Genomic DNA, 12500 nt, shown 5'->3' on the forward strand with positions numbered 1-12500 from the left:
AACAACAATGAATCCTAGTGAGATTAATGAAGTCTCACCTTACAAAAACAGGACAGTACGCAAAAGAGAAACATACTGCCAACCAAAATACATCTCCATAGTTTCCCAAAAGTACTCCTGTGATGACAACTAAAAAATAAGAGGCACACCAAACCACCAAGTTTTAACAAAACCTAAGAACACAAAGCTTTCAAGACAAGATATTTCTCAATGATTAAAAAACACTGGACATAGCAGCTATTTAAATAAAACACTGAATTTACCTCTTTATTCAATTAAAGTATAAATACTACATACATAGCCAAAAAGCAATTCACCTTGGTTCCTACCTTAACATAAAATTATGCATATGGACAAAAATTAAAGTATATATATTTTTTTCAATTCAAGAGCAGGTTTTAAACTGGTCACAGTATTCCAGCCTGGACAGACATCGTACTCCTGAGCTACTGTTTAAAGTAGGACGTAACGGTACCATTTCTACTCTGATTGCTACCTTACCAGCCAGGCCCACAAATCTGCTATTCAAGAGTTCATGACAGAAATGGAAGTCAAATGTAACAGGTGTTTCAGAATGGCATAACCTCACCAAAATTACCTATAAAGGCAGCTGCCAAGAAGTGACTACTAGAAAATTACAAGAATGTGTAGTAGTTGTTCATTTTCGACGTTTCTGTTATAGCCATCTGAATGGAGGAGCTGTGTAATTATCAAAGGAAACAAAAACTTTCACTAACAATTGATGCAACAAAATTTCATGTTTCAATGACACATGACAGTCTGATAACAAGAAACTGCAAAGCCAAATATAAATGCAGACAAATGTCTGTTTTAGGCTACAGTATCTTAGATCGTTTGATGTCACTACAAGTACTGTGCACAACACACATCTCTCCCTTTTGTTTTCCTATGTGGGGGAATAGCAAACCAGTCATAAGCTTCCTCCAAAAAGCAGTCGCCTACTTAAATTTGACAAGAGTGTTTCTATTTTTATGGGCATTACCTTTACTGATTTTTGTCTTAATGCCTCACTGTATTTATAGAGGGAGGCTAGATATGCAAAATACACTATGCTGTCCAGAAACTACACAAATCTAAACAAAATTAACTGATGCAAAAAAATAAAAACATACATACATGCACATTTTAAAAATAAAAGTAACACATCTTTACAAGGAGTCACTACCGATTATGCCAGAGAGACCTGCAGCTACATTAAAGGTACCTCGCAGATGAATCACAACAGCTGTACAGCCAAATCTAAATGCAAAACTTGTCAAAGAAAAATATCAATTATGTGTCAGCTTACAGATAAAAACTGCACAAGTCCTGGTTTACATTTATATTAATATTTCACAAAACTGTTTTCACAGCCACACACTTCTGGCCATATTGTGAAACAGTGTGCCTCACACTGTACTTAGCAGTTTGCTGTTACTTCTGCTTCCCAGTATTATGCAGACCGATGCTTCTAACAGCGTTACCACTGCTAAGACACAGTTTAAAGCGGCATGCTTAGACAGGTATTGTACACATTTCCAGAGCTGCTCAGCTTTTCTCTCAAAACATTTATGTGAAAAGGCTGAATGGCTATAAACTGCATTTTTAAACAAAGTTCCTGTACCAGTTGACTACATAATTACTTTTAATTTGGCTACCTGTAACAAGATTAAAAGTATAGGCCATCACCAACTCCTCTCTTGGCACCTGTTACCACCCTATGAAGTTTCTGTCTGTAAAGCACACGACTCGCAGCTGGTCAACACCCCCCAACACATTTACAAGCTACAGGATCGAGCAACCCCCCCCCCCCCCCCCAGTGACACAGCAAATGACTCAGACTCTGCTAGAATCCCAAGGCTTAAATACCTTATTAATCAGTTATCACCCCTTCCCAAAAGCATGAACAATAGAAGACATGCATCATCTGGCAAGCACCTCCCACCCCCACCCCCCAAAAAAAATCCTAGATGCAAGTAATACTAGGTACTCACTGCAATTTCAAAGGTACTGATAACTGTACTCACTGCTAAAATACGACCACACAATTCAGAAGACATTACGACTCTCATATTGTCAATATGTCCTTTGATCCTATACATTACGACTCTCATATTGTCAATATGTCCTTTGATCCTATACATTACGACTCTCATATTGTCAATATGTCCTTTGATCCTATACTTTCTACTTAATAAAAAACAAATGTCATCCAACAGTTCTAACACACTCAGTCCAATAAAACGTCTACAAGAACCACAGTTCACATTACATCTCTATATAGATACATCGCAAATATTAAATAACATGCCCAACAAATCAATAACCTCAGAGTGTAACACAATCTTCACAACTACTTCACTAGCATATCACATGACCAGCCATTCTTTCTAAAGTAGCGAATATATGCATTACTGAGCCATGGTCCTACACAACTCCGCCTTATATCTCAACATTAAAATTACATAAATCTTTCCAGACATGACAATTAACTTAATAAAAGGTGCATATTAATTATGATGCACACTGACATTTCACTGGCACCACTTAATTAACATCTCATAAGTACCATCCCACCCTACACAAAGAAACCCATATTGAGCAATATACACACACCAGAAGAATAAAAAATTGCCATAAAACAAGCCCGAGTTACTCACCCCTCCCCCAAACAAAATTCGCATGAAGGCAAACAATGAGGATTTCAAGTACCCGTCCCTAATTAACCTATGTTCTAGCGGCCAAAGCACAGTGACATTAAGTTCCCAACCTTGGCAGTGTGAGAAACAAACACAACTGACCTCCACAGCCAACCCATGTATCCAAGTCAGAAGCACTGGATATGCGACCTCCTACCACAGCAGCAAAAGATGTTTACATCTGTGTTGCTTCAGTCATCTGTAATGGATAAGTGCTGTTAAGATGACACGAATATGAAACAGCACTTTTACAAAAACGGTTACTGCTATCCCTGCAGTGTTCAAACATTATGCGCTTAACATTCAGACACAAACAGCTGTAAGCTTTGGCACGGTGAGAACACTCTATGAACAGCAAACCACACCCCTACATTTGTAAGTAGGCACAAGGGCTTGCAAGCTAAAACCATTTGGGGCTCTCATCTCTAATGGTAGTGTGTACCACCACAGGGTACTACTAATGTCATCTATGTGGCACTTGATAAACAAGCTGTGGCAAATTCTGGCAAAGTTCTTATGGGCACTATTCACAGATGGACAAATTGTGCATCAAGTAGAAATAAAATGCAATACATATGTAATGGATACAGTTATTACATCCGTCATGTGAATATGCATGTCACCTACATTAAGAAATACTGTGACAGGTGAAACATTTGAACTGTGCGCTCAGTGCTGTACAAGCTTAACTACTCGGTGCAATTTGGCAATGAAATAAAAACCTGGTCACACCGATCTGAAACGTTTTACAGTTTTACTGTTAAAAGGGTCAAGAATCTGTACTAATGTTGTCACAAAATATCCAGTAGTGGTATCCAGTAGTGGTTGAACAGGGTACAGCGGGCCATGCTTCACACAGCTACGGGCCTAGAATACAGAAACTGTGACTGCTGCAGATTAATTTTGTTAGAAGAGCTTGATGCTGTGCTGTAAGGTTAAAGGTTATCTTATGGCATGACAATACAGAAAATTGTTTCACATCTGTCAATCACTGTTTTTTGTAGAAGTACCCATTATAGGAAGCTAAGATGACAAACCTAGAAATTTTATAAGGAGGTTACATCATACCTCTCAAATGTACACATTTTCACGGAACACCTAGATTTTTGGCTCATATTTTTAACCCATTCCTCAAATTTTGGGGTTTTCTGACAAATCACTGGGATGATCTGAAGTTGAAGTCACTAAACAATGACATACATTTGAGTCTAAGACTTCAAATCCTTCAAAAATGTATACTGAAAAACCCTGTTACTCTAGCAACTTTAAGTTTACAAGAGAAATATTTTTGGGCCTATGTTCCCCCATTTTGTTGGGCTTTGTCCAGATTTCTTGCACTAGAGGTTGAGAGTTATGCATTACTTCTCTCCCTGCCAGATGCAGTTAAGGATACACCATACACAAGTTGGTAAAATAAAATACTTTTGCCTATGGCAAATCTACCACCTGTATAAAAATATAAATCTTTCCAGGCCCAAATAAAGAATAAATGTGTTTAATTTTGCTCTAACTTTTTTAAAAAGTCAAAAAGTATAAAAAAAAATAAATAAAATGTCAAAAGCAACTTTATCATTCAGACCATACACAAATGCACAGCTGAATGAAATTGCATTTCACCAAGCTCATGTCCAAACAGAAAGCACAGCAACACAAGAAACAAAAACCGCGCAAATGTAACAGCAACAACAGTGACAGAGCCAACACAAGGTACATAAGCAACCATCAACCATGCACGATCCCACAGACTACAGCAATCCACTGCATGAACACCATCACCCTCTCCAACTTTAGCAACAAGTCAAGTCCCGGTCTGGTCCCCTCGGACACCACAGACCAATGGCTGGAGATAGCAGCATCATCCAGGTAAGCAATGGCGTAATCCCCCGCGGGGATACAATCTACCAGCCTCTGGAAGGTCGCCAGGGCTTTTTTTATCCCAAAAGGCACTTGTATAATCCGAAAGGAATCAAAAAGGCTGACCTCTCTCTAGCCGTGGGAGTCAAGGACACATACCATAAACCCATGGTCAGATACTTAGCCCTACCCAGCTGCTCCAAGGTGTCATCTGGTCTAGGCCATGGGGTAAGCATCTGACTGCGTGTGACTATTTTGTTTCCTGTAGTCCACACAGAGCCTGGTGCTGCCATCCTTCTTTGGTACCAGCACCACTGTGGAGGCTCAGGGACTGTTGGACTCCTGGATTACCCCAGTTCCAACATTTCCTGTAACTCCTCCCTCAGAGTCTGTCTGATTCTCTCAGGCACCCTGTAAGGGGCCTGCTTGATAGGCCTTTGGGTCCTGTATCCACATGGTACTGCACCAGGTGGATGCACCCAGGTTTCCCAGTGGACTTGTCCCCAAACTCCTGTAACACTGCTCGGATTTCTCAAACCTGGGTTATGGATAGCTGCTGGGACATTGCTAGCCCTTCCATGGAGGTGTCAGTCTGAACCTCACTGAGGACATCAGCCACCAGATCCCCCTCAGACGCCTACTGCCATCCACCGCAAATACTCAGCGCAAAGGCCTCCTATCATGGTAAGGTTTCACCATGTTAACATGGTACAGTTTGTGCCCCTGCCCCCTGCCTAGTAGTTCTACCATGTAGTCAACATCACTGACCATCCTTACCACCTTGTGGGGTCCCTCCCAAGCTGCCTGCAGCTTGTAGTGTCTGACAAGAATGAGAGCCATTAACTGCTGCCCCACAGCTTGCTCTCTGGCTCAAGCATTTCTGTCATACCACACCTTTTTCTGCTCTTGGGCTCCTGCCAGGTCCTCCTGGGCCAAGCCCATGAGCTCCCTGAGCCTTGTCCTGAGGTTTAGGACATATGCCACAACAGACTCCTTGTAGGATTCACACTCACCCTCCCATTCATCACTAATCAAATCTAAGGGTCCCCTCACCCTACGCTCATACAGCAACTCAAAGGTTGAAAAACTTGTGGATTCCTGGGGTATGTCTCTGTAAGCAAACAGCAGATTTGGCAAATATTTGTCCCACTCTCTTAAACTGGTCTGCAAATGCACATAGCACGGTCTTTAGTGTAGAGTTTACCCAAGTCCAATTCCAAAACAAAAACTGTCAGGCAAAAAAAAAAAATAGACTTCTGCCACCTACATTTATTTATTTTACATTTGTTAACCAGGATAGTCTGACTGGACGAGGTCCATTTACAGCGGGGGCCCGGGGAGAAAAGCTGCACGTAATTAAAACAACAAATAACAAGAATGATATTATACAGAGTGTAAAAACATGGTTATACTAATAGTATTTACTGAGAAATTAAACAGTAAATTCAAATCAGCAATATTTACATATATACATTCTGTAAACATGGTTATACTAGTAGTATTTACTGAGAAATGAAACAGTAAATTCAAATCAGCAATATTTACATATATACATTCTGTAAACATGGTTATACTAGTAGTATTTACTGAGAAATGAAACAGTAAATTCAAATCAGCAATATTTACATATATACATTCTGTAAACATGGTTATACTAGTAGTATTTACTGAGAAATGAAACAGTAAATTCAAATCAGCAATATTTACATATATACATTCTGTAAACATGGTTATACTAGTAGTATTTACTGAGAAATGAAACAGTAAATTCAAATCAGCAATATTTACATATATACATTCTGTTTGTTGTGAAAAAAAAAAAAAAAAACAACGGACAGAGATTACAACAAGTTCCTGTTTGTCAAGGGGTACCATTTGTAACAACCATGCTTAGTGAGGGCATGAAATATGAGAGAAAAGAGAAAGTGTGGATTTGACACAACCACCACTACCCAAAAGCCCGAACTGCCACAACCAGTCCTAAGATCCTCCCTAAATCCTCCTCATCCACACCATCGCCAACTCACATCATCAGCTTCCAAATCTAATCTAGGTTCCTCTGATCCAACAAATCCAACTCCAATTCTTTACAAACTGAACCCAGCAGACAAGAGTCTGACCTCCACCTTCTATATTCTGCACCTTGCTCAACTCAACACTGAAGGTCCAAGCTTCAAGATCATTCTGACAGCCCTTCCCCAAAAAAAAAAAAAGCAACAAGGACACCACGAACACCACAGCTGCAGTCGACTGCACATTCGGCACGACCGAATGGTCCATCCAAAGGATCACAGACAGAAAAACACAACACGTACATCAGGAGCCAGAGAAGCTGCTGACACAGAAGGACCACCATCATCCCACACTTTCAATATGAAACTGAAAGTTTAAGGCTTTGGTATTAAAAAAAAAAAAATCTACATATTGGAAGAATGATGCTATCTCAAAGTGGTACATTGTTGGAGTCAATGATTTGTTAGCGGGGGAGGGGGGGGGCAGAATTTCGTTCATTGGCTTGTAGTAGTAAGAATTAATGTATCAGCCAGACATTTTGGGACGGGTATAGTTGGGTTTTTATAACTGAATGGATGACTTGGACCTTTATGCAAGCATGTTATCAGCATAAACCCTTACTGAGAGCTTGATTAGGTCAAGGGGTAACAAAACGATGGCTATTTATGTTTGTGACTCTTAGAATTTCATTATATCTCACAATCGCCTAAAACTTTACACCATCTGGAGGAGGGACAATCATACCTAGCAATGGAAACTTAGTTTTTCTGCAAAACATTGAGCATGGTGGGCTACTTCCACAAAGGAAACCCATACACAGCATAGATGGCTGATTGCAGTTAAGACTTCTTTGCCCTTGGCCCACAGGACTACCCCGACCCTGTTTGGGCAGTTGTGTTCCCTGGGGGGGGGGGGGGGGGGATTTTAAAAAAAATGGCAAATGTCCTGAGATTTTAAGGCAAAAATATTTTCTAAGGTTTCTTTAATATTGGCATAAAACATTTAGTTTGTCTCAAAAACACCTAAATGCTGTATAAAATAGCATAAACAACTCAAATACTGCAATAATAAGCTTTTATTTGGGCAAAAAAAGTTCTGTACTTTACAGTGGGTGTGGGTATATTTTAATCTGCAGAATCTCAGGTTTCTACAAAAAAAATTCCACTTTAGGTATCTGAAAAGGTGGCAATACTAGCATAAGGAACAGACTCCATATATAAAGCAGTCTAAGCTCTGCATCTGAAAACCTTCTCCACGCCAGATCACATACCACCAGAAGCAAAGTAGAACAAAGTTCCTACTGAAAGGCCGTACATAGGGAGCAACAAAGACCAATTACAAGGCAAGGAGATAGCCACTGCAAGTCTACAGAAGAAAGAGAGGGAAAAGCCAGCTACCAATGCCGAGGTTTTGACTACTCAATGATTTCTATAAAAGGAAGCACAAAACTCATGTCTAGATTCCGGCAACAATAATGTGCACCTAGATGCAAGGGGCAATTCTCTGAAAACCAGGATCCTTTGCTACAAGCGTTTCTACCATTTGACCCTGAGCAAGGTGCCTCGCTGCCCTCAAGTTCAAAGATGAAGCACTTCAAACAGCTTAGAATATGAACTTTCGCGGGCATTTCTCCACCCACCCACCGTGGAAACGAGGGCGAGTCTTTTAACGGCTCAGGCCCATTTACTGCCGCACCCACCGTGGAAACGAGGGCGAGTCTTTTAACTCGCCAACTTAACGTTGCACAAAGCTCTCACCGATGTAGGGACCACAGTGGGGTTCGTCTCTACTTCTCCCCAGAATGAAACAAGCGCCATCAGAAATACAATGCATGTTCTTACTGTGGGGTTACCACCGGTCCCACTTGGCGAGGGACAGTCCCTCTATGGGCACTTGTGTCCTGACAAAAAATTGTAAAAATGGCAAATGTCCTGAGATTTTAGGACAAATTTCCTATATTTTATGTTAAATAGCTAAATGTTATAAGAAACAGACTAAGCAATTAATATGCTACAAGAATAAGCTTTTATTTAGGCAAAAAAGTTAAGTTCTATCCTTTGTACTGACCGTGGGTATGTGTCGGCCTGTAAAATCTGATCTTTGTACCAACATTGGCCCACTTTGGCCATCTGAAAAGATGGCAACCCTAACAACATGGCGTACCTCCCAGTTGAAAAAAGCTTGACAAAATGTAGTGTGTTCCTGTATTGTACATCTTACTTACTTTACCCAACTGTTTACTTCAATATGTTCTTTTTTGCATAAAATAGCTTAATTGTATATACTACTTCCATTTTGTTAACCTTGAATTTATTTTATAGTTTTGTTTCATTAAAATCAAATAGTGTTTTGTACTCTGGTGGAGCTTTTCTCCCCGGGCCTCTGCTGAAAATGGATATGTATCCAGCTGGACTAGCCCGGTCAACAAATGTGAAATAAATACAATAAACAAAGCAAGGCCCTGCGATTTTAAATATTGCTCTTAAAAACTTGGACTAACAATATTTGTGTTAACATGCATTTTTCCGAGGGATGTGAAGTCTGAACTGAAATGTTCGTCATTATTTAGTGACCCGAATCCTCAGATGATCCCAATGATTTGCCAGAATTTGAGGAAATACCAAAAATATGAAACAAAAATCAGGACATTCTGCAAAAAATCTGGGCAGTTGAGAGTTCTGCATCGAGTGCACACCAGCGAGGTCACCGATCAAGCCCAAAGTACATTAGGACCTTACCCGAGTACGACGGCCACAGCAAAAGCGTTGCGTGTCCGGAGGGGGAGGTAGCCCCGGGGGACCCGGCTTCTGGGGCCCGCGGTGAAGAAAGTCACCCCATGCTGAAGTATTCGCTGGTGAGCCTTGCATGGGCGACAACGTGTCCCGCTCCCCAGCCATAGCTGTGGCTCCCTGTTCCTCCTCTTCTAACAGCAATTCGGGGGCCACAACTCCGTCACAATGCGAAGGAGTGCAGCACCCCTGCTCCCCAAGAGGCGACGCCATCAAGTAACTCTGCAACTACCAACAAGTACGTCTCGCTCTCTGCCTCACGCCACTGTGCAACCCAGTAACAATACCCACAGAGCGCCCGCACCCGAGAACAGTCCCCACGCGCGCTGCGTCACGACTCGTGTGCCCGCCTCGTGCTGGTTGCAAGGGAAAAACCAGCTCAACGAGCGGAACGTGAATGATGGTTAAGCGTCCTCCTCGCACCCTCTTAGTGCAGAAATCCGGACAAATGCCCCCAAATAGGGGCACGTTGTAAATACTGCTCTTATAAACTTAGGAAGTTGCTAGAATGATAAGGTGTACGGTACTATACATTTTTCTGAAGGATACGAAGTCTGGAACTCAAATGCACGTCACTATTTTTTTACTTCAGTACTTACACCACATCAGTGATTTGTCAAAGAAAAATTAATGGGGAACATAGCAAAAATATCAGGCACAAATCTGGACTCAGTTGGGAGGTATGTGTGGCACATCCATTAGCTCCAGTCAATGGGTAGAATAAACCGTGTCCTGAAAAATGAATACAATTGCTTCTCTAAAGCAAACGTCACACTAATCAAGACTGGTGTGGTATCCTTCAAGGCCCCCCCCCAGCCAGTGGAAACCACAACCCAAGCTGTGGAAGCCCTTACAAATGCCTTCTACGAACACCTCCAGGACTGCATGGATCAGGCAATCCCTAATAAAACCAAGACTCTTTCCACCAAGGGCAAACGTCCAGTCTGGTGGACCCCAGCCATAAACAAACTTTACAATAAGAGGAGAAAGCTGTTACATGATAGAGCAAAATCCATAAAAGAGAAGACACTTTTGATCATTATTAGTAAAAAAATACGAGCACTCATAAAATCATCCAAGGCCAACTTTGAGAGAAAAATTGCCATAGATTCAAAAGACAATCATAAGGCCTTCTTCAGCTATGTTAGAAACCTGTGTGGAAACTCCCAGATATGCTCAGAATTAGTCCAAAATGATACAAAAATCACTGAACCCACAGACATTGCCAACATACTGGCAGACAAGTTCAGTGCAAACTTCACCCCCCTCCCCCCCCCCCAGAAGGAGAGATAACTATCCCAGCGGAGAGCAGCCTCCCAGACATCTCCAATGCGCAGGTGAAAGCTGCTCTCTCTAAAGCTAAAAACACAGCATCAATGGGACCGGATGGTGCCCCCGGCTGTGTGCTACACGAACTCAATGAGGAACTAAACCCGCACATAAGGCAGCTGTTTAATCTTAGCCTAACCACAGGATACATGCCCAAGGAGTGGCGTACGGCAACTGTGGTCCCCCTCCACAAAGGCGGTGCCTCTACGGACCCTGGTAATTACCGCCCCATAAGCTTAACAAGCCTGGTCTGCAAAGCTATGGAGAGGATCATAATGGAACTCATAAACAAAGACATAGGGGACTTGCAGACATTGGACCCGACCCAGTTTGGCTTTGTCAAGGGCAGATCATGCCTTTTGAACTTGGTCGACTTCTTTGAAACAGTCACCAAGGCCATTGATGAGGGAAAGGCAGTCCATACAGCCTACCTTGACCTTGCAAAAGCTTTCGACACAATACCCCACTCGGGTATTATAGAGAAACTTACCAGCTTAAATGTAAACCCATATGTCACAAGATGGGTTGCAAACTGGCTAAAGGACAGAACCCACAGGGTTAGAGTAGCTGGCGCCATGTCAGACTCCAAGCCGGTCACAAGTGGTGTCCCACAGGGCCCAGTCCTTGGCCCCCTGTTGTTCGGCATCTACTTCTCAGAAGTACAGGCTAACATAGGAGGACTATGGCTGACAAAGTTTGCAGATGACTGCAAACTGGGAGCCATAGTGGAAAGTACATCGGACACAGATATCCTTCAGAGGGGTCTCACGGAAACTGATAACTGATGCCAGAGCCATGGTCTGAAGTTAAATGCCAAAAAATGTATAGTCATACCCTTCGGGAAAAACAAGGTAACCCCAAGCTACCATATAGGTAGCAATCCACTAAGCACAGAAGAGGTTATCAGGGACCTGGGGACCCAGGTTGACAGTGGCCTTTCTTTTGACACACATTGCTAAAGTGGTCAGAAAAACCTTCTACATTGCCCACCTGATCATGAAGGGATTCACATCCAGATCAAGTGAGGTCATTGTTCCCCTGTACTCCTCACTTATCAGACCAATGATCGAGTACAATGCCCCATTCGGGATGTATCTCACCCGACACCTGCAGCAATTGGAGAGACCCCAAAAGTTCCTCACCAAAAGGATAAAGGGACTCCAAAATCTGTCATATGCTGCCAGACTGAAGAAACTCCAGCTCTATTCAGTCGCATACCGTCTGCTCAGAGGTGACCTGTACCTGACATACAAGGCCATGTCCAACCCGGAATTAATGGACATGCTCCACTTCAAAAAATCCAAATCTACCAGATCCACTAGAGCAAGCGACTTAAACCTTAGCATGGATATAAATAGGACATGCTGGAGGGATAGATATGTCACCCAGAGACTCCCTATGTTGTGGAATAAAATCCCGGTCCATGTGAGGGAGAGCACCTCGCTGGCTCTGTTCAAGAGAAATCTTGACCGGTGGATGGGAGATCGTAGGTTTACCCCGGGAATCATCTCTGTGTCATTGCTGGACAGAGGCACAACAAACTAATGGGCACAGTATTTTTTAACATAAGGGGTGGCGTAAGCCACAAAAACTCTGGGCTAGGCTTATAAATGCCTTAGGGCAGATAGCCTAGTATAAACCTATGAACCTATGAACCTATTTATTGTTTTTCCTGATAGTTCCATTATCCTATTTGTGGTCTTTAAGAGTTCTGGCAATCAGTGTAAATAGAACAATTTGTGGTTTTTAGGAGTTCTGGCAAGCAGTGGAAATAGAACAATTCACACACCCACACATATGTACATATATATACATA

General features: G+C 42.1%; 1 protein-coding gene across 1 annotated transcript in view; it reads right to left on the bottom strand.

The window, feature by feature from the left end:
* Positions 1-9760, bottom strand: part of LOC122790050 (E3 ubiquitin-protein ligase TRIM71-like) — a 140919-nt gene extending 131159 nt beyond the window's left edge. The window contains exon 1 of the mRNA XM_044057617.1: positions 9305-9760. Within this exon, the coding sequence (XP_043913552.1) occupies positions 9305-9568 (264 nt within the window). The 5' untranslated portion in view covers positions 9569-9760. The remainder of the gene's footprint in view (positions 1-9304) is intronic.
* Between the last annotated feature and the right edge of the window lie 2740 nt (positions 9761-12500).

This window comes from Protopterus annectens, chromosome 15.part0 (genome assembly GCF_019279795.1).
Source record: "Protopterus annectens isolate FY-2018-M chromosome 15.part0, PAN1.0, whole genome shotgun sequence".
Classification (NCBI taxonomy): Eukaryota; Metazoa; Chordata; order Ceratodontiformes; family Protopteridae; genus Protopterus; species Protopterus annectens.